The 23,427-nt window shown below is 38.5% G+C and overlaps 1 protein-coding gene across 4 annotated transcripts; it reads left to right on the top strand.

The window, feature by feature from the left end:
* CCNK (cyclin K) lies at nt 1-17,702 on the top strand. Of its 4 annotated transcripts, none has more exons than XM_035892422.1 (11): nt 1-11; nt 1,615-1,881; nt 2,746-2,827; nt 3,422-3,553; nt 4,383-4,488; nt 4,630-4,687; nt 7,061-7,230; nt 8,813-9,099; nt 13,016-13,049; nt 14,123-14,197; nt 16,374-17,702. In XM_035892422.1, exons 2-11 carry the CDS (start codon nt 1,685-1,687, stop codon nt 16,994-16,996), a joined length of 1,764 nt encoding a protein of 587 aa, XP_035748315.1. In that variant the 5' UTR covers nt 1-11; nt 1,615-1,684; the 3' UTR covers nt 16,997-17,702. The 4 variants fall into 4 exon arrangements, with proteins under 4 accessions (XP_035748315.1, XP_009635141.1, XP_035748313.1 ...); XM_009636846.2 differs by having other exon boundaries at nt 7-1,054; XM_035892420.1 differs by having other exon boundaries at nt 7-913.
* Nucleotides 17,703-23,427: the final 5,725 nt, after the last annotated feature.

Consider the following 23,427-nt stretch of genomic DNA (forward strand, 5'->3'; position numbering starts at 1 on the left):
GCTCGTCTGAGGTAGGCTGCGAAAGAGCCGGGATCGAGCTCCTCAAATCTCCGTGTTGGCGGGGCACGTAAAAAGGCGGAAGAAAAACTCTCGTTATTCTTTTCGGTCGTTACGGTTTGGATTGGGATGCTCGAGGTGGTTCGTTCAGGATGTTTTCGGGTTGATGGGTTTTATTCCTGACTTTGTACGCGGCAATGCTTTCGCTGCTTACAGAAGCAGGTCTCATCGCTTCGGGGGATTGAAGTGTTAATTGGGTTTCAAACTGATCAGAGCGTTAGGAAGCAAAAAAATCTTGAAAGGATGGAGAACTGTGACGGTTGCAAAAATAGGACGCTTTCTGGGTAAACGCGACGGGAATGCGTGGTCGTGGCACGGTGCTCTTTTGTTGGGTCTGCAAGTGGGTTTGAGTAGCCGTTTGCTTATTTGTGGCAGAGTTTGGGTTGGTCTGTGGCCGGTGCCATAGTTGTTGAAGGTTCTTCCAAAACCAACGGGGGAAAAAGAAGGTTCCCTTTATTCTGAAAAAGAGAAACTTTCTGAAGTTGAGCGAGATGCTGATTGCAGGCATCGTTTTTCTGGCAGTTCATGTGATCTTCTTCCGTTTTCAGAAAGGAAACATCTGGAAAATTAACAGCTTAATTTTAAGAGTTTTAAGTTTGTGTCTTCCTCTTGACTGTTTTGCTTAGCGCAAATATATTGCATCATATGTTAATCGTTATTTGTTTTGTGAACCTTTGCAGGTGACTGCAGTAATTTGTGCATAGCCTCTGTAGTTTATTGAATTACAGTAAGAATAGTTTTGTGCCTGAAAGGAACGAAGGCAGCAAGACAACCTTCATTCTCGTTTTAAATTGAGCCATGGCTGAACATCGGTCGTAACTCAAACACCAGAAAGTTGCCTGCAGAGCTTTGCAATGTAAATATATATATATCTATGCAATGCACTGGTAAACACAGGAAAGTAGCATGCTCTTTGAGTGCAATCAACTGCCTTGTTTTGGGGGCAATTTTAGATGCTGCTTTACCCTACAGACTCACATCAGTTGTCTTGATCTTGGTATGTGGAAGAACACTGCTTTTCGTACCTTTTTTTTCTTAAAGTTATACAAGTACAGACCACTTTACAAAGCTTTTTGCCAAGTGGTTGCTGCTATCTTACCACCCAAGGATATTTGGGAGACCAAGTGGGTATTTAAATTGCCATTCAGACTGACCTAATGAATGTGCTATCTAGTTACAAATAGTGAGTTGATCCCCCCCCCCCCACTTTTTCAAATCTTGCTGCTACCATCACTGACTTGTTTTTCTTTATTTTGTGGACGAAGTAGGTGAAAGTTGTTCTACTAAGAAGTAGCAGCTATTCTTGATAATGCATTCTTGAGGTTTCTTTATTAAACAGGTACTAGCAAAGATAACCCATGTCTGTTTCTTTGAACTGAATTTGCAGTATATGGGGAGGATAAGGGTAAGGTTAAGTATTACTTGTCTTTGAGCATAGAAAAAGTCCCTTCTAGTGGGTGAGGTTAAACACTATTCCTCTTTACTCATCTTCTGAGTGTGTGTGGGGGGAAGTCCCCTCAATTGAAAAAAAAAAAATAAATTTATCTCTTCTTAAAGGTTCTGAAGCGACTATCTGAAGACTTCCTTTTTGAAAACTTAAAAAGCAAGAACAATTCTGTTTTAATAAATGAAGGAGAACAAAGAAAATTCCAGCCCTTCTGTAAACTTGGCAAACCTGGACCATACAAAGCCATGTTGGTACTGGGATAAGAAAGATTTGGCACATACACCATCACAGCTAGAAGGGCTTGATCCAGCTACCGAGGCACGATACCGCAGAGAGGGGGCCAGATTCATATTTGATGTGGGAACACGTTTAGGGCTGTATCCTTTAAACTCATGTTGGTATGAAATGTCTTTATGAATGGGGATTTTCAGAATGAAATGTACAAGAAATGTCACGTGCTTAGTTAACTGTTGAAATGTTTCTTAATCATTAATCAGAAATCTTTCTGAGTTTACTTGCCTTTCCTACACAATTTTTATCCATTCATTGGATAAACGAGGTTTCACCTGAACCACTTTGGCAATAGAGAAGGTGATACACGCTTGCCAATTAAGGATAACTTTTGGAAGTTACAAAACTCAGCCTCTTACTACATGAATCCATGTAAATTCTCAAATTTTGAATTTTGCATTCATTTTTCTACGTATGTCGCCTCTGAGGCTTCTAACCTCTCCCATAGACTGCCACTTAAACTTTTTGCTTCCTATACTCCTATGCTTCTTTTAATACTCTCAATTATTTGTTTAATAAAACCTGGTGCAGATGAAATTTTATTCTTCTCTTTAAAGAGAAGAGTAGGGAGCACATTCAGATTTTATTTCAAAATTTTAATGTGAAGTGATAATTGTTCTGTTCCTTCATGTACCTACTGCTGGTTTTGACCTTCTCTGAAGCAGGTGAGGTTTAATACGAGGATGACCTTGTGTGGATCCTCCTATAAACATGATTGGGACTTTGCACACTTCCAATAAATGCTTTAGGTATCAACTGCGTCTGGGCTCAATCATAGAATGAGGCCTTTTTTTCTAAAGCTTCTGTTTTACTTGCAGTGTTTTCTAACTGGTCACTGAACAGACAATTACTTGAGGTATTGGTACAGCAGAATGTATCTTTTCCTTTGTGGGTGTTCAGTTTTAAATTTGTTTTATGTCCTGTTTGAAAGTCCTTATTCTGCACCACAGACACTATGATACTCTAGCAACTGGAATAATTTATTTCCATCGGTTTTATATGTTTCATTCCTTCAAACAGTTCCCAAGATACGTAAGTATTTACAATATTGATGACTTAATACAGTGATTGCACTATGCATAGACTGTTTGAAATGGCGATAAGTCACTGCTGGCCACCACTGTGGATGGTGAAAAATAAGCAATTTATCTTTTAATCATTACAGCTGTTACATACACACTGTTCTTGCTTGTTTACAGATTTCTATTTATGCTTAGAAACATATTTATATTGACATCGCAATTATGTCTTGCAGATACTATTCTTTAGAAAGAGTAACAGCTGTAGTTCTGGCACTCCTGTATTGGCTAAAAGAAAAAAAGAAGTGTAATACCTCCTTAAAACTGCTTGACAGACAATGCTGAACCAGGACAAATTCTGCTTTGGGTTTATGACCTTGAAATAAAGTTGTATAAAACGAACAGCCTTCCAACTTCTGTATTGTTCCTTTGAGAAAGTAAAAGTTTAAATTAACTCTATGATAAAATTAGAAATTAATATGCTTATTAAGTCTTTCCTGGGAAGCTTCTGTGGAACTGTTAATGGAAACTGACAGTGCTTTTACAATGCTGTAGTGTATTGCATATCTGCATGCAGACAACTTTTTGAAAGCACTTTCTTTTTTAGGTGACGGGAGCCTGCTGTCTCTTCCTAGCAGGAAAAGTTGAAGAAACGCCCAAGAAGTGTAAAGATATAATTAAAACAGCTCGTAGCTTGCTAAATGATGTACAGTTTGGACAGTTTGGAGATGACCCAAAGGTAAAAATAGTCATGTTGAAATTGATTTCATCCTATTGTACTCCAGCAAAGTGACATACATTCAGTAGAGCACTGACTGATTTTCAGTCGTTCTAAATCAAATTATATGTTCAGCATGTGTTTGTAGCTCTTTTGGGTAATGTGGTAGGTAACTATGAGAATAATTCTTGCTAATACAAATAGCTTTGGGAGCCTACTGGGATAATTGTTTGTATTAAAAGTTTACATTTGATTTCATGTAAATTCTGATGTTATTTTGCAAATTAAACTAAATTTGAGTAATTCTGGTCAGAGCTAGAAATGTCATCAAGACATAAATCATATTTGACAGTCTTAATGTTGTTTTAGGAAGCAATTAATAGCAAATCTGAAGTAAGAGAATGACATCTCAAAAGTATTGAGAAGTTTCCTGTTTAGAGTATTTGACTTAGCAAAACTATACTTCTCTCAAAATTTGTGTGGTATAAATAGCAGAAGGATCTGAAACTCGGGAGAGAAATGTGGTGAGTGCTTAGCTTTTTGTTGTGATTTTTTATGTTTGGCACTTTCATGCCGTGTCTGGTTCAGTTCTCTTCTCCAGGAGGAAAAGGAATTTTAAACACCGTATCCCCTCTCCTGACTCAAATAAATGTGAAGGCAAAAGCATCTGGGTTTAAAATAATGTTTTAAGTTGGAGAGATTGCTGTTCTCCTTGGAGACAAACCCTAATCAAGCAAAAGCAGAGAAATGTGTTTGCCTGGAGATGCTATGTAGTCATGCTTTATACCAGCATAAAATATTTGTGAATAAAAGAATAATAATATTGTGGTTACATTGTAACATTCTCTAGGAAGAAGTGATGGTCCTTGAAAGAATCTTACTACAAACAATAAAGTTTGATTTGCAAGTGGAACATCCATACCAATTTCTTCTCAAGTATGCCAAACAACTCAAAGGTAAAATATTACAGGGTGAGCAAGTAATGCCTGTTATTAATTTTCAGAACTTAATTTACATTAGCAGTGCAAGAATATTCTATTCCAAGCTGTTTGTCCTTCCTAATTTTATTTCTTACAATTTTTCTGATTGTTTTTTAGGAGACAAAAATAAAATTCAAAAACTAGTTCAAATGGCTTGGACATTTGTCAACGACAGGTAAGATACTTCTAGGAAATCTTCTGAAAGTGTAATAGTTACTGTTGATTATTGTATTCTGGGATTAGATATTTCTTTGACAAGTGTTTGTTATATGTTTTCTGCTTGTTATATGTTTTCTTGACTGTGTTCATCAGTTTTTCTTTCCATCATTACCACGATAGTTCCATTGAGCAAGGAATCTAGGATGAGTGTAGAAGTAGACCATTAAGACTTTTGCAATTTTGTGGTAACGATTTAGTGCTGCATTAACAAAAAGGTACCATCTGAAAGGGCCAAGCCAAATTACAGATCTCCAGGATAGAAGCTGGCTTCTTGCACAATCTGAGATATGTGGCACATTCCAAGAAAAGAAGTCACTTCCCAATTCCATCACGTTGGTCAATATTTTTAAAGCAATATTTTGGTAGTAGTAAACCAGCTGTTAAATTCAATGAGGAATACAGTTTTTAGTGCTAGATTTACAATTTCTTGAATAATGGTTTTGCTGTACAAGGATTGCATTAATTAACAGGAGTGTGTGTAGAAGCACTTTTAATGTGTCTTGTGGTATTAGAAAACAAAACCCAAAACAACTTGATACACTTTAGTCTTGTTAAGGATTCTACAGAGCTGGGCAAGTTAATTCACCGAGGACGGTTACATGTAATTTTTAATTTCCATAGCAGACCCTTAAGAAAATGTGTAAGTGGCCTGACTATTCAGAAATGCTAAATACATTGCTTTCAGTCATAGCTACAGTAATAGAACACCTTGAAAAAAGAGGTGCATTTTTATTCATATGCCTAATTTGAGGTAGACCAGTGTGAGTCCAACTTCTGTAGATATCTCCTCAACTCTCCAAATTAACTTGAGAAAAAGGCTGCTTAGCATGTTTGGATGTCAAGAGATTTTTACTTCAGCTGCTGTCTGTCTTGCAGGTACTGATCTTACAGGTGGAACAAAAATACAGCTTGACTGTCACTGTTAAGTTTGTCAGGGAAAACTTTGGTTATGTATCCATCAAATTTAAACACTACTGTACTTGGACTTAGATGGTGCTTAATAATTCAATAAATTTACTAATTAAAGAAAATGCACTTCAAGAAAACGTGTATGAAGTTGGAGTGATTGTTTCAAATAATACTTATCTCTGTTCTCGAGAGGCTGTCTTAGTAGGCACCATATTAAAGTGTAGTTGTTTTCTAGGATCCTGGGAAAATAATTCTGTACTTTGCAGTGCAGGCCTTTAGAATAGGGGGTTCTGTTCTTAAACAGCTGCATTACACCCCCCCCCAAGTAAATGTCATGAAGTAATAATAAGAAATCTGTGTTTTAAGAGCTAGTTCTTGTGTCTCTTACTGTGGACTGCTGACCTGATTCTGCCAGTGTTTAAATATCCCATTGGGCTTCAGTTAAATGTAGTCCACTGGAGAGAAAATGGATTTAAACCACCATCTAGGGTACTATTTTGATGCATTTAGGGACATAATAATAAATTCAGTAGTGAATTTTCAGAAACTTAGCTGGTTAACTGGATCTAAAATTCTTCAAGCAGTTCCTATGATACAGAATCTACTGAGGAAAAAGATGACCTTTAGGGCGTCCCTTCCAACCCAAAACATTCTATCATTCTATGAAAAAAGGAAAAGAAAGAAGAGAAAAACAATTTTTGTAATTTAAAATTAGTATCAGGAAACAGTAACTTTTGATTATGACAGGAACTTCCTCAGTTAATATCAATAATACCAATAATATCAGTTATTTTAGCATTAGCTTTAACAAAGGCTATTAGAGATAACCTTTTACAGTTTTTACAGCTTGATCTAAAACTTGCATTGTGCTTGACAAGTTGCTTTACAATTTCATGTTGCCTGTTCTGTACTTGTTTATTTTATTGAAAAACATTTGGAAACTCTAAAAACCAAATGTGGGCATCATTCTCTACCAGGGTAATGCAGTGACAGCACATGTGTGTAGCGATGAACATGAACACTATATTTACATAATGCTACAGGTGAGACTAGAGTGGAATGTAGCTGCCCATACTTGAAATATAATGCTGTCTTTTCCCTCCTCTTCCACACGCATATAGTGTTAGGTTTTCTATTTTTAATCTCCAAACTTAACGTTCCTGTGTGGTGTATTGCTTCTGTAGGCAAATTCTGTATTATCTGTGTAAAATTACCTTGTTTCGTGATAGCAGTAGTGCAGGAACAGTTCAGTTTTGTAAACATTTTTGTTTAACAAGGCTCTTAATTAAAATTGAGATGTTAAAGTGTGGTGGGATTTCATACCCTGTTAATTATAGCTGTCATATATTAAACAGTTGTGCTTTGGCAATCAGGATTATCTTCAGGGTTGTGTTTTGTTTTGTTTTTTTTCATACTCCAGTCTCTGCACTACACTGTCACTGCAGTGGGAACCTGAGATCATAGCTGTTGCAGTTATGTACTTAGCAGGCCGTCTGTGTAAGTTTGAAATACAGGAATGGACATCAAAACCAATGTACAGACGATGGTGGGAGCAATTTGTTCAAGATGTTCCTGTTGATGTTCTGGAAGGTATGAAAAACATTTGCCACAAACAGCGAAGTATTTTCTTTAACTGTGTGATCTAGGTCACTGGAAAATGCAAATTGCTTTGTATCTGGGTTTTAGTTAAAATAATTGTGTGGTGTATGTAACCCAGGACATATGTGCCATGCCTTAACCAGGTTTTTAATTAAACTTCTAAGACTGGCTTAGTCTTAGCATCTTTAGTTATGATGAGTCTTCTGGTCAGTATTTGCTTTACTACTTGTTTAGTTTATAACACTAGCTGCTAAATTGTCATGATGTTTTCTTTTTTAATTATCCCCTTCTCCCCATTTTAAATAAGCAGCTCTGTGAACACTGGAACTAATGGAGCTTCATTTCCAGTGATTTTCTCATTGATGATTGACCTCTTTAACCAAATAATGCTAGGGTTGCAATCACGTTTTATGGTGTATCATGACTGAGGAACACATTATGGGGGATGAATTCTGGTGTGTGTGAATTCTGATAGGGGATGAATTATGGATCTTCTTCATCCATACAGATGTTTTAATACATTCCCTTTATTGTGTATATATTGCCCATATTTAACTGCTGTTTGTCCTCTTGAGAGAACCCCAATAAGTTAATAAAATAAAGCAGGATCTCTTGACTCTTGAAGTAAATTGTGGTTATGTGGCCAGTAATTTGTCTTTAATAATGTTTTTACTAACTTACCTGGTACAAATGTCAGGCTAAGCATACTTCTAGTTCCATAAATTGCTTTAGAAATCTTCTTTAAAAATTGATGCTTGTCACAGTCTGGTGTTCAGTTCTAAGGAAGTTTTAAAGGAAACAGAATGTGTTGCTGTTCAGGTGGTTTAGGTTTTGTTGCTCTTAGAACTTTTAGGTGAATACCATGCAGTTCTGGTGATTTCTTAAAAGGTTACTTGCTCTGTTTGTATCATGGCTTTTTTCAGAGTTGCTTCAGTTTCAGATAGATCTCTGCTGCATCCCTGCCAAAGAGGGTTATAGAACAGGAGTGTCTCCAGTTTCTGCTACTGCATCAGTGAATGCTCATTGAAAGAACTCCTTTAGCTTTTCTAGAAAGGTTTTCTTCTCCTTGTGTGCTGCTCTTGCACCTGGTTATCAGTTGGTCCTACATGTTTTCTGACAGACCTTTAGCGCCTAACATGTTGGAAGAAGAATTTAGTACTAGTCCTTTACTTAGTTTCCTGAAACTGGCCTAACTAGATGTGTATGTTTTAACGTTCCTTCACTCACTTTCTTACCATATTACTATCCTATTGTTACACTATTACCTGGCTCTCTAAGCACACAATAATAACATATGCTATATTAATGCCAAGGCACTTGTTCCTTTGGAAGATTTGCATATACATCTACATGTTATTTAGCATAGGCAGGAGAAACTTGGAAATGAAAGTAAAAATTGAAAAAAGTCTTGTTTTTAAAAAAATCACATCTGTGATCATTATAACAATGAATAATATTTACAATGACTTTTTCAAAGTTGATGTCCAGTAAAAAGCTTGGTTGATTATTGTGTATTAAATATATACTTGTACATTATAGGTGTATAATCTTTTGGATTTTTTTTTTTTTTAAGACATCTGTCATCAGATCCTGGATCTGTACTCACAGGGAAAACAGCAAATGCCTCATCATACTCCTCACCAGTTGCAGCAGCCACCATCACTTCAATCTACACCCCAGGCACCCACAGTACAACAATCGCAGCAATCCCAGGGTTCAGAGCAATCACAGACTCAGCAGCAAAAAGAGTCGCAACAGTCAGCACAACAACAACAGCAGCAGCAGCAGCAAACACAAGCACAGCAATCTAAAAAGCCCTCTCCCCAGTCAAGTCCTCCTAGGCAGATTAAAAGACCAGCAGTAAGTTTAACTTTGAACTTTAACTTGCATTTTATTTACAGGCTGATCCATTTGATTTAAAGGCTGCAGTGTGCAGCAGACTTGTGTTGAGCCTGGTAATTAATTCTGTATGGTAAACTTCTGTTGGTTATATGGCAAGTATAGTGTAGAACAGGCTTTACAGTTTTGGCATACCACATTCTCATTCCACTTGAGGCAAAACAAGTGGAGAGACTTTTAAGTCAGCATGAACAATTAAAGTTCTAACTCTCTTTGTGGTTCTGTGCTATCAAATTGTGTTGTTTTCGCAGGCTTGATTTAGGGAAGGTCTCTTGTGCTATACCTGAATGTAGAGATGTGCACAGTGCTGATGAAGATACTATTTTGCTTCCTGGTCTTTGATAACAAATTTAAGAGAATGGTGGCTTCTCAAAGTATGTCAAAATTCTTAGAAGTCTTTCAAAATAATCTAATAACAGTAGAAGCCTATAAATGCATCATATGTTAAAGTCTCACTTTGTATTATCACCTCATTGTTGAAAATAAGGAAGTACATTAGCAGTTGGATAATATCACAAGTACTGTGAGTGCTTTTCCACAGTCATCAAGTCCAAATGAAGCTTTCAGGCCTTAATCTACACTTTTTGTGGTTTTGTTTTTTTTTTTTTCTCTACTTGTGAGTTATCAAATAAAAAAAAAGGTGTTAAAGCGTTACCCAAATCTTCTTACATGTACTTAGTAAGAAGAGTGTTTTTGGAAGTAAAATCTTCGGAATGAGTCCATTTAGGAAGTAAATTTTGTACAACTTCTACAACTTTTGTTCTAATTCGTAATTAATGCATACCCAATTAGAGAACAGACATCGGGGGAAAAAAACCCAACGAAACAAAACCAAAAACCCAGGAAGAAGCAACAAATGATAGCGTGAAATGGAATTGGAAGGTAGCATCGTTATGATAGCAACCTCCCAAAAAAAAAGAAAAATGGAACTCTGAAACCTTGGTCTTGTAATTACAAGACATAGCCTACTACTAGAGGAAAAAATCTGCACTGAAATATATAGCTCTTGCACTGAACTTTAGAGTTGTTCAGGATAGAAACCTGATAAAATGTGTTAATTAGCTTAAAAATTGGGAGACCTTTTTATAGGTAGTGCGTATTTGTTTTCATACTTCTTCTACCATCAGCACAAACTCAGCTTGGTTTGTCAGATTGGTAGGCCAGGGAACTCTTCTTGTTTTTCCTCAACAGAAATGACTGGAATAGTTTGGCGCATCAGAAACTGTAAATAACAGTTTGGATTTTTCTATATGTGTCCATCTGATTGTAAGTTGTTACGAATGTTTGTTCATTCATTTAAAGGCCCTACCTTTACAGTACTACTGATTTGACCCCATCCCATGCGTTAATGAACTACCTCATGGAAAAATGTGGCGCCTTTTGCGTGAATTGTGTCTGCTGTTCTTTAACAGTCACCTCTGGTCAAGCCCTCAGAGCAGCTTACCTTTTCCTAAAATTAAGAGTTTGAGGTCCACTGCCTAGTAATTAAGGAAGTGAATAGTACAGATAAAAAGGTAAGTCTTGGTACACTGTAGGCATCCAGAACAAATAGGAAGCAAAGGGTGACTCACAGGAGGAGTTTTGTAGGAGAACAGCACAAACAGCATGGATTTGAGAAAAGCAAATTTGATGATCTCAAATCATTCTTTCTCCAGAAAGCAGTCTAGGAGAACAAGACGTGTAGTGTTTGGAAGATTTGCTTGGCACTTCTACAATGTTCTTTAGTTAGATGTGCCATAAACCTTACTTAAAATGTTTGCCTCCTTCTATAAATAGGGCTTTGCATGACTTCTCCTTCGGTTTGTACAGAACATAAATACACTTTGTTCCTGGAGGCCAGATTTTCCATTTACATGAACTCTTATAACTCTGTTACTTTCTACTGAGCCAAGATACTTTCAAGCAGTTGAGGCATTGGCCCATGACTTACAGACCTGTACCAGATGTCTAAAGCATCTGGGCATCCTCTGCATCTGTGGTGGTGAAGAGCACTTGAATGTTCAGTTGACTTCACTAAAAACATGCTGATGAATCATAAGCTGTAAATAGTATGTTTAGTTTGATTAAACTAAAAATTGTTAGTGGGAACAATTTTAATGCACTTAGAAACATCACTAAATGAACAGTTCCATTGTGGTATGGATCGTGCTTATTATGAGAGTATTAAGTAACAATCAGCATGCTAATAATCAGTCATGTCTGTCATGTCATGAGTGGAGCATTGCAAACTACAGTGCAGTAGAAGGACCAGAAAAAATCTCATCTGTATTTTAGCAGCTGCCATTTATTAGAGAAGTGGTTTAAATTCTTACAGGCTTTGGTTTTGTTGCTTCTTGATCTTTTTTTTTTCTTTTTTTCTTTAGCAAAAATACAGCTTAAACTGATGTTTGTTTTTCTGTCACACGAGCTGTTTGTCTCCAATTACTTATTTTGTTCTAATGGTATACCTCAGTGACATCACAACTGACTTCACAGAACGAGTGATTTTTGGAAATGTTGCAAGTAGTGGAGACTTGCTTTTGTTTGAAAGTGCAGGGAGATCTGATGTTTGCATTCAGTTTTACAGAAGAGGATTTTAGTGGTAGAAAATAGAGAAAAGACTGCCCAAGTAAAATGAAGGCAGCAGATGAGTCTGTGAGAGTCACCAAGAAAAGTATGTATGTTTGGAATAGGAAGATAAAGATTGTCCTTAAAAAGTAGAAAAGCAGCCAGAAGGTGGCTGAAGATGAATTGAGATGTCTATCAAAGTGATATAAGAATGAGGTAGCCTCAAGCAGGCCTTGGGTACCTTTGTATTGGACAGCAGAAATCTGCAGAATACCCATCAGAATTAAGGAGAATTCATTGTTCAAACTGCAGTGAAATGTAAGTCCATAGTCGGTGAAGGTGAAGCCACTAGAGGCAAATAGGCCCTTAAAAAAACCCCTTTCACTCAAAAGGCAGAGAAGGTATGTACTGCTCCCCTTTGACTTTTATCATTAATTTTAAATACAACTGTACCTAAGCTTATTGTACTTAAAATTTCAGTTCGGTTTTCTGCTTTTCTCAGAGACCATCCACTAGCTATCTCAGACTAAGTAAGCTGGAAAGGTTTTTCTTATTCCCTTGTCTGTGATTCTTTAAAAAAAAACCCTCAACAAAACAACAACAAACAACAACAACAACAAAACAACCAAAAACTTGTGATTGGAAGGATGATGTGAGGTTTTGTGGGTTTTTCTCAGTGTGCATAATTTTTTTTTTCTGGCATAACATTTGGCTTTTATACAGTGCTTTCCATCTGAAGGCTTCTGAAATGTTTTACACTGAGCAACACTTTCACTGCCCTTCTGTCCTGGTAAATAAAGCATAAAGGCCTAAAGTGATTTTGGCGAAGGTTGAATGATGGGTCAAAGCAGAATCAGGAACAGAGGCCAAGTCTTGCTTTCAGCTCAGTGAGCAGTGTACTGGGCCATGATGTATGTGTAGTGGATGATAAATAAATTAAATGAGAAGTAATACTCAACAGCAAGAACAGCAGGAAATGCTGTATCTGAAACAGCTGCTTATTTTTTCAGTATCTCTGTTCTGCCAGTTAAGCTGGGCTTTCCCAATAGAATTTGACTTTGTTCGGTGTTTGTGTTGCGTCTGTCTGAAGAGATTGGATGTTATTAGCCTCCTGATAAAAATATAGGACCAAATAAAGGGTTTGTCCTGCCTCCTTTTAGGGAAGGGAGGGAGAAACTGGTTCTGGTTTAGTCAGATCTTTACAAAAGCTTTTCAGCAGGCTGTAAGTTGTTTCTATTTTGCTCGCTTCTTACCATTTTAAAATGCTTTGTATTTTGCAGTGGTCTTATTTCCATATCTCTTTTTTTTTTTTTTTTTTTTCTTCCCACAGGCTGTATCTCCAAAAGAAGAAACAAAGCCATCAGGTAAATGTTCATGTTCTATTCATATTGCTTTTATTTCACTATTTTAACTAGAATAAGTCATTTGCTGATGTGCACCGAGTTTGTTTGCTCACAGGCTTGGCAGTTCTCAACTATTTTGGTCCTAATAATGCGTCTTTAAATATATACTGTAACTATTTTTAAAATGTTCCTAACTGCAAAAGTTGAAAAAATGGAGTATAACTGTTTCCCAAGAGTCCCTTAATACAGTCTATTCAGTAGAGGTCTTGCTAAACTACTTAACTCCCAATGTATGATTCCATGCATCATTTGGAGTAGTTCTTCAGCAAGCTGTGGGACCTTGAAGTGACTGAAGGTACCATGTCATTAAATAGCTGCACTAATAAGTCTGTTGGTAATCAGTGACATTTGTAATTGGTTGTTGGCACAGCTGCCAGTAAAAGGCATTTTGTATCAATATATAGTCTAGTTCCAGAAATGCTTCACTGCAGTGATGACATCTGGTTCTTTTTGTTTGCTTGGGGTTTTTTCCTTCATTTTGCTCTTTTGGAACAATGTATCTCAGGATAGCTAGGATGTCATTCTGTAACTTTTCCTCAGTGAGTCTGGCATTTCTGCCCCTCTGGCTCTGCAGATAGATTCCAGAGAGCTGTCTCTTCTCCCTCCTCTCTTCCGTGCAATTGCCATTCTCTTTGATTTCTAGACACGTGTTCCCCTACCAGAGCATAGTTCAACATCTTCCTGAGATTTGCCTTAACTATTTACAAGTTACAGTTTTGTGCTAGAAAATGTAGACATGCTTATCTTCACATACTTACTGTTATGGGACAATTTATCTCTAGTTATAAAAAACATAGCTTGAACTTGTAGGCATGTGATCTTTTGGAAGACTTGTATGTGATACTTGATGCCACTTTATTTATACAAAGGTCTTGATTTTAATTTTCTTTATTAAACATACATAGTGTGTAGGATTTCCACTGTACTTTTGCATAGTGTAATATGATAGGATAATCATTAGCATGAGAACAGAGTTGGAATTTGGAAAGTATTGCAGAGCAACAGCCAATTAGGAACTTCCAAATGTTTTTTAGAACCACCACCACCATCTAAAATTCCTAAAATTGAAACTTCACATCCACCCATACCTCCTGCACATCCACCTCCAGGTAAGCCTTTATTTTCTTTAACACATTTGCTCTTGCCATTAATTGCCTTGCTTTTCATTCAGGTGGCGGGTAACCGTGTGGGAGCAAGGATTGTTGCCTTGATTAATCAGCTTGGCAAGTAAAAGCATTAGGGAGATAAGCTCCAAAGGGATTTTCATCTTAGTAGCACAGGCTTTTCCAGACAGAAGCAAGAGTTGTAATGGAAACACAACTATACTAGCTGGACAAAGGCAAAACAAAGCTGTGACTGTTAAAGGCATAGAAGACTTAAAGCTAATTGCCGCTAGCAGGCACAAAGGCAGTTACGTTCTCAGAAGGGTGGCAGATGTCATATTATATTACTAGAGGAGCTTCCAAACATCCTATAGAAGTCCTCCATGTTACATCTTTTGTATAGAAATTCTGCAGGTGAGAAACTTCTAAACAATAAAGGGGATACTTTCTTTGCTGTGTCCCAAAAGAGGACTTTCATCTGCCAGAGAACTTTAACACTGCACACATGCCTTATGTTTGCAAAATAAACTCTGCTGTTGTAAAAATGTGCTTCCAGTGCCTTGATTAGCTGTCCTTCCAGTGACCCTTAAATATGACATAAATATTTTATAGACCATGGTCCGTAATGTAACTGTAAGATGACAGCTTCTAAAGGGGAACTACAAGAGAGAAAAACAGTTCTCTGAAATATAGTAGGGCCATTTTCCCCATTTGTTAAAATCTAATTAAGAATGAAGGGGTTCTTTGAAATAGCATGTTCATCATTCCTTCAGTTGTTAAATCTTGAATGCACATCTCGCATCCAGAATGATTCTGAAAATGAGCAAATAGGGAAATTATTGCGCCCCGTACTTTAGGAGCTAGAAGTCATTGAAATCGTAGGTACCGCAGCAGCAAACCCGCCTTACATGATCTAATTATGTAGCTGTCCTAGGGGACAGTTTTGCTGTTAAAATTATGGCTGCTTAGATAAGGTAACGAATTTGTTTCCTTTGTTATCTAAAATTCTCCTCTTACAATGCTTGTATAAACAAATTGTGTAAGCACTGAAACATTTTAAGAATCATCTTTAGAGGCCAAGTCTTGTCTTTTGGGGCTCTGAGGAAAAATCAGGTAAAAACAATGTTTATTGACCAAATGAACAGAAGTACTAGAAGGTGGATTTATCTTAATTCCATTTAGCATTGTCAGTTGTTGCATGTCATAGGAAATGACTGCCCTATATCTGCTTCTAAATAATTTTCTTCCTGAACAATGTTTTAGATGTTTATATATACAAGTAAGATGGATGTCAAGATGCCCCGAATTCTTTTTTTCTTGGGCATTTTAACACTGTCTGTATGACCATAGAGAGATGTTGTCATTAGGTCAGTCTTCTTATTGTGGTATTCCTTGCTTTTTAATGGCTGCATTAAGAGGGAAAAAAAAAATTAAGATTCTTATTTAAAGAGAAGACAGCTTAAAGCATGTTCTTCCCAGAAATGGCCAAGTATAATTCTGTGAAATTCTGACCTTTTTATGAAGTTCCCCAGACTGTCAGGTACTGAGTTCCCTGAAACTAATCAGTGGAACAAAGCTGATCACATTTCATGTCCCAAGCAATCTACTGCAATTTCTTACTTACACTTAAGGGTTTGGTTTTTTCTTTCATTTGGTAAACAGGTTTCGAACTGAGTGTTAAAGACTTGAGACTTTGGCCTGTATTCTCAAATAATATTTCCCAACATGGGAAGCAAGTGAAGTGCAGAGGGTAGTCCCAGGCCCCCTCCTGGAGTATAAAAGGGGTAGAAGGGAGGCCTGGACTAAAGAAGGTTGAAGCACTGATCAAAAGATTTTTAATATCTTGGGTCCCATGACTTTTTAAATCGGCTAGTTGTGATTCTGTCCATCCAGTCTGCTAATTTCTGTTGATTGCAGAACAATATTTAAAATATAAGAAAACAGTAATAAGAATGGAAGATGTATCTAACTTTTTGAATGGGAAAAGCTGAACTTGGAGCTTTGTTATGCAGCTTAGTTATTTTCTAGTGCTATAAGAAGGTCTGACTGGGTACCATATGGCATTCAGAGACTTAGAGAATTGAGTCCCCTTTTGATATGTTAACTGTAAGAAGAATATAAACTATGCAGAAGCTGTTATTGCTACTGTCCTTCAAAAAAGAAATGAAATTTTCTTTTCCAGAGCGCAAGCCTCCTTTGACAACTGCAGTTTCAATGGGAGAAGCAGAGCAATCTACTACTGTGGACTCGGTAGATATGCCAAAGGTCCAGATTCCTCCCCCTGCTCACCCTGCCCCAGTACATCAACCTCCACCTCTGCCGCATCGCCCCCCACCCCCACCCCCCACCAGTTATATTACAGGGATGTCTACTACAAATTCTTATATGTCAGGGGAGGGTTATCAAAGTCTTCAGTCAATGATGAAAACAGAAGGACCAACATATGGCGCTTTACCACCGGCCTATGGACCACCAACTCATCTACCATACCATCCTCATGTCTATCCTCCCAACCCTCCACCACCAGTTCCACCTCCACCCCCTACTTCATTCCCCCCACCCAATATTCCACCTCCTACTCCTGGATACCCTCCTCCACCTACCTACAACCCTAATTTCCCACCTCCAAGACTGCCTCCAACGCATGCAGTGCCACCTCATCCACCTCCAGGGCTGGGAATGCCACCAGCTAGTTACCCCCCGCCTACTGTTCCCCCAGGTGGACAGCCACCTGTACCACCTCCAATTCCACCACCTGGTATGCCACCTGTAGCAGGACTTGGACGTGCTACGTGGATGAGATAGCATGAGGTAATTTGCACGATGCCCCTTTATGTTGACTAGGCAGGAGTAGCTAGCCAAAACCTACTTTGTAAAGATGAAGAGGAGGGTAATTTGTATAATTTAGATGAAGAAATGAGGCAGTGACATGAAAATTTAGCTGATCTGTTTGCAGTATTGTTGATGGTGAGTTATATAGGCTTCTAGATTTTAATCAGCTTTGCAGTATCTATTCTAACTTTATACGTTTGACTTAAGTTTAAATTGTCTTGAGTTATTCCAGCACTGGATTACTTTGTACTAGCAAAACCAGCCATATTGGCTCAATTATATCAGTAAGAAGAAAATTTCCTTCTAGAAATCAGTGCCTATTTTTGAGTATCAAAATAGCCAGATACCATGAAATTTCATCTGTAATAACAAACTTCATTTTTAGTAATAATTAAAACAACACGATGTCAAGCATAAAAGCTGCTTTATTTAAGAGAGATTCTGAATGCTAGCTGACTGGAATCATTTTGAGGTGTTTGCCTTGCTGATATTTTTGTTTTGGAATGTACTGGTATCTTAAAGTATTGTATGTTTACACCTATTTGCAAATTCCTGTACATAATATATATATTTTCTAAGTGTGAAAGTCTGAATGTAACAACCTACTGTGATGTACATCCTGGATATAAATGGGACTACTTTGTTCACATCTACCCAAATAAAATTGGTTCTGAATTTAGTGGATTTGCAGGTTTTTCATATTAATTCAGACTATATAACTATGGTACTTACTGCAAGATATTTCAACAGTGGTCTCCCAGATCTTACTCAGCAGTTTATTTAAAAAGAATGTATTTTATTTTATTCAACTAGAAGTATACACTATCACAATCAATCTCTTACTTCATTTTTACTAAAATATTTCAAATGAATGTTTTACACACATTATCAAAAAAATCTGTACTATTACTTTCCCTCCCCAAAAAAGCCAGAGTGGTTCAATAATAGGTAAAAACGCGTGCTAAGGTCTAAAGAGTTTTGCTATATACACAACAGCAGGTGCTAACTTTTCCAGTTCTTTGTAAATCATATACAGAAAATATAGCAGGGCTGTAAGATCACAGGTTTAACAGAAATCAAATTTTAAACTGATTTCTAAAGCAGCACAAATAGACTTTCCCCACATTATGAAAAATATACAATTTTATCACTTTACAGTCATGCACTTTTGAAAAAGATCAGTAGTACTCTTCCCCCACAGTTTCTAAAAAGATAAAAGGTCACTTTAACACTGATTTTATTTTAATAACTAATATTTGGATAAAAATGTGCCATTCTTAAACAAGGTTGTGCTCAGCAGTCTTATCAAGGTGCAGAGAGCCAACTGAAGCTGGTTACAATGCAGCATTTCAGAAACTTTTATGGAAATGCCATTCACTCCAGCCACTCCAACAAAAGTCAAGGATGTGATTTTTACTTCCCTTAAGCAAGCAAAGTCCATTTGTAAACAGTGGATGCTTTCTTTGCCAGAGGATTGCAGAACCCAGGGCTTCAATCTTGAGGAAATTAACTTGGAATGTTGCCCCAAATATATGAATTTAATGGCCGCTATTTCAGGGGGATGCTCCCCTCCAACTTAAGCTACAAAGCTCCTCAGGTAGTTTTCACCGAAGACTTAGCGCATAGGTAAGTGAATTTAAATATGCATATAACATCTTTTTAGACAACTGAAAATTCAGCACTCAAGTCATCCTGTAAAGTCATTGAGTGTCGTTTTGCCCCAGGAGGACACTTCAGAGCTTGAATGGAGCGATGTATGCAGAGTAGCAAGCCCAACACACACCCCCCCTGCGCCCCAAATAACACCCCAGTGTACAGCACTGTCGTGTTCTTCTGCAACATCAATGATGCACTTCTTCCTTACAGTGAAGATTTATGCTGCCAAACAGAACCTCAATGAAACAGGGTCTACCTTCAGAATATCCAGACTGTTCAGCTGAACTACAGGCTACCCTGTGAACTGGCTCTTTGGGATTTGCAGCACTAACGGACCGCTGCTGCACCAGGTGGAGATCTGCAGGTGGAACAAGCCAAGCTTTGCTTGAAGTCATTGAACAGATTTTGAAAGAGATTTGATAGCAGGGGATGTTTGGATGAGAATTACATAGCTGGTGAGACTAGTAATCTGATTAGTACAGCGCTTGTCTTGTTGAGAGGGCCTGCTAGTCTAATATACTCCTAAAATAGCAAGCACGTCATCAACACAATTAACCCTTCACAAGTCCTGGCAACTTTTGCATTGCTTTAGTTAAAACGCACTGATGTAAATTAACCTTGTTCCCAATATGCTCAAATTCTCTGCTTAATCCAGCGATTAGATGCCACCAAAATTAAAATGGGCTTTCAAGCAGATACATTAAAGTAACCCTCCGTTTGACATTAGATGTTCAGGAAGAATGATGCTTTTGCTTTACATCACCTTTTCTGGTACAAAAATCTCAAGGTATAAATTGTACAGGAGGAAGACAAGTAATCAATGGTGACCAGAAACAGGAGGTCAAAACAAAAAGCAAAGGGGAGGAAATCTGGAATCCTCTAAAGATGCCGTATTTTAAAGGAGACAGTCAGACTCTAGAATGGATTTTTCCAGACACACTGGATGCAAATATTACTAGAATAAGAGTTTGCTAGCTCAGCGTTTGCTGACAGAGCAGTAGTATGAGAAAAAAACTTACTGGTGTGTGTGTGTGAGTGCAGAGTATGCGTGGCTGGGTTAGGGGTGTTTCTTGTGGTTTGGTTTTTTTTTTTTTCCCCCCCAAATAACCTACTCATCTTGACTGTTACATTTTTATTTCTGCAATAATGAAGTGGTGTTTACTCTTACTGGTTACTATGTATTTTGGTTGTATTCTTTCTCTGGTTTTTTTAGTGGCTACAGATCTCAGCTCTGACATTCCAAATTTCAGGCAGCTAGATTGCTGTATGCCATGGGACCAGTTACCTTTAAGAACTTGCAGCATGGGCTCCTTGGCATTGTAGTGGTGCTCCATGTTAATACCATACCACAAGTCAAGAACTCAACTGGTAGAACAAATTAATTTAAGAGGAAGATCCTGTCCAGCTAATTCAGCTGTCTGTAGCTGTGACTGTTTCTTATGGAGAATAAAAGCAAGTGATGGTGTTTGAGGTCATTAAATCTTTGAACTAATCACTAAAATCAATGCAACTTTTGAAGAGGAGGCTTTGATCTTTTCACATGCCCGTGTTTAAAATTATTTTGCACCAATTATTTTAATAACCTACCCCCGCTTCCTTGGACTATTGGGAAAGAACATCTAATAAAATACAGGGACAGCTGCTGTGACAGCTTGGAAAAGAAGGGGGTCAAATTCTTACAACTATACAAGCAGCTACTCCACAATAGCAAAATATAAGTCCCACTGTTTTATATACAACCATTAGAAGAAGGAAAAACCCACTTGTTTTGGTTCATTAACAAAAATAAAGCTTGAATGGCAGGGAATAGCCTCACCCAACAGCCCATGTTTATAGAGTTTTTATTCGGCTCTGCAAGGTTGTTGTTCAGTTACCTTACACAGGAATCAGTATAAGTGAGGGATCCAGCAAGAACATTAAAAAAACCCCACCCCAAATCTTCCTTGTGTGAAAGATGAGCTGATCTCGAAGATCCTGTGAAAGCCATAAGCACTGTTAGGACAGCAGTTTCTGCTGAATTATCTTCTAGTAAAAGCTTTAGAGGAAAAGTGTTGCTGTAGTTGTAGGGAATACTGGTGTGTGGCTGAGTGACTTCAGTTCATTCACATTACAACTGCAGAAATCTTGTGTCATTTGTTCAGGAAAAATAGTTCTTTAACAGGTGACATGGAGTCTCAAGCCTTTCTGTACGCTTGTGTGCTGAGTACCACCCTGCAGTGTACAGCGTGGTACCAGTGGGTCTAGCTCGCCCCTCAACATTGTACACAGCGCCTCGTGAAAACAGTTGCATGTCATTCTTCAAAATAAAGACCTCCAAGAAAAGCACCAGCAGCTCAGGAGCTTGGCAGGCAGTAAGCCAACGCATTCCTTCCCCTGAAAGGTGCGGCGGGGAGCCACTAACCCAGCTATGAATCATTTGACAAGCAGGTGGACTGGAGCGATACCAACTGTGACTTCTCCGCAGGTTAAGGGTTCTTCTTGTTCCTCTTAGAAATTCTCTCGGGTTAGTTAATTCTACAAACAGACCATTACAACCAAGCGGGTTTGAACTACAATACAAATGATGCAGGTCTGGCATTATTGGATGGTTACCCATTGAACAGTAATTCCAGAGCACCACAGCCTGGAAATCAGGCCTTTAGCTGCCGTATTTACACCATTGTTACCAAAAAAAAAAAAAAAAAAAAAAGAAAAGAAAAGTAAAAAGGAAACCCTGAAAAAAAACTCAACCCCAACTCCCAAAGAACAGGCAGCCAGAAACGCTGAGCTCTGCCTCTTCAGTCTTCACAGAATCAACCACTTCCAGGCTCCAGGACCGTGTTCCTACAAGGGACCCTTGAACTGGTTTCCTGAAAGATGTTGCCTGATGGAGGGTTTGGAGCTCGCAGCATCACCCAGCTTTCGCCAGACAACCTGTAAGGAAAAATACAAGGGTGAGGGAGAGAAAGACAGGAATTAAAAAAAAAAAAAAACAAACCGAAAGCCTCTGATAAGTTGCAGTATTTTCATAATTGCAGTCTGAAACAAAAAAAAAAGAGCTGTTCCTAGAGCTGGGCTGTAATTCTCAGCAGAGCCACTGGATGGCATCTGTGCACCAGTTTCCAAGGACAAAACATTGATACATTTTTCTAATTAGTCTCTTGAAATTAGAACCATTTTTGCCTGGGGTAATAGTATAAAACAAATACACTAGGTTCAGAAGTTAAGTTCAATGGTAGGTCAACCCTGCCATGCTTACAGAAATGATATTACCATGAACAGAAAAGATAATGAAAAAGTTAATGATTAAAATTACATATATATTTATGACTTTCTAAAAACATACTTTTTACCACTCTAGGGCCACTGGGGTAAGGGAGGCCATTTTTTACAAAATAAGAAACTGCAAAGCACTTCATAGCTGCCTTGAGTCTGCATAAAATGAATATTTAAAGGCAAAACAGCTGATGATACACTAACAGAAATGAGTCCGTTTGGGAGGATGAAGTTATGGCATTTTACCTTTCCCCCTGCATGCCTACAAGGGACTGTGGCACTAAGCAGACAAAATAACCTAAAAAGGAGGCCCTTGTTCATTCTGGTCTTGGCTTTGCTTAGAGGGATCCAGCAACCAAAGCGAAGTGCCTCAACCCCTGCCAAGGATGCTTGCAGCGATTTAGCTCTGCAAGATGCACTTATGTTCTTTACACCCTTTTTTTAGGGTTGAGGTGGTTTTCAGAATTTAAATGGAGGCTTGGGCTCCTCTCTGCTGCTGTGAGGTATTGGACGATGCCACTTGAGCTGACCTCCCAAGGTGGCCTTCTAGAAGAGAAGGCGCCATAAGCATCCTCTTTCCCTGCTGTGGGCACTGCTGGTACAGTCAAACAGCACATCCCCGACTGCAGGCGATGTGCAGCTTGAGCCATGCTCCAGCAGAAATCCCAAACTCTTTGCTCAAAGCCAAAACGTGGCCAAGGTGCTTTGAAGCTGGAGCACAGTGCCACAGCAGCAGACACCACAGAGCGGAGGTTTGGTACACATGCTCACCATAGAGGACGTGGTGAGCTCAGTTAACAGGGTGGTTGCCCAGCATGTTGGCAGTGCTAAAAGCACCCCATGCACCATGATGCTGTTCAACAGCTTCACACATGAATATTCTCCCTCTCATGTTATCTTATGGTTTAGGCTCAAACCCATTCAAGCTGTACAGCTTTAAAGATAGCAACCTGTTGCTGCTCAGCCCAAACCGAGTCCCTAAGAATACAGCTGGAGGCAACCGCTAACAGGACTCTCCGGGCCAGGGAGAGCCCTTTGCACAGCTCTCGGTCAGCTACACTTGCTACTCTGCAACCCTGAAGGCAGCAAGGCGGGAAGTATCTGCTGAGCAAAGGCTGCTCCGTGCAGTGGACCAGTCACCCGGCTCACGGCACCCAAAGCAGTGGTCAGCAGAGCCTCCACTCTTCCCTTATGCCCATGGATCTCGCATCAAACAGGTCTTGTGCACAGCAGACCCCTGCTCCTCTGTACTTCAAACAGCAGACCACGAAAAGAAGCCCCTAGCGTTGCTGAGAGGAGTTATTACATTGCACATTTCACGAACAATCGCCTTCTCCTTTTCGCTCAGGTCTTCTTCATAGTTGTCTTGCATTTGCCTGTCCAAATTTTCATGGACCTCAAGGACCTACAAAAAACAATATTACAAAAGCATTATGCTCCTGAAATAATTAAGTGTCCCTAACAACTTCATTAGCCAGTATTTACATTGGCGG

The sequence above is a fragment of the Egretta garzetta genome, unplaced genomic scaffold (assembly GCF_000687185.1).
Source record: "Egretta garzetta isolate BGI_Z169 unplaced genomic scaffold, ASM68718v1 scaffold374, whole genome shotgun sequence".
Lineage (NCBI taxonomy): Eukaryota > Metazoa > Chordata > Aves > Pelecaniformes > Ardeidae > Egretta > Egretta garzetta.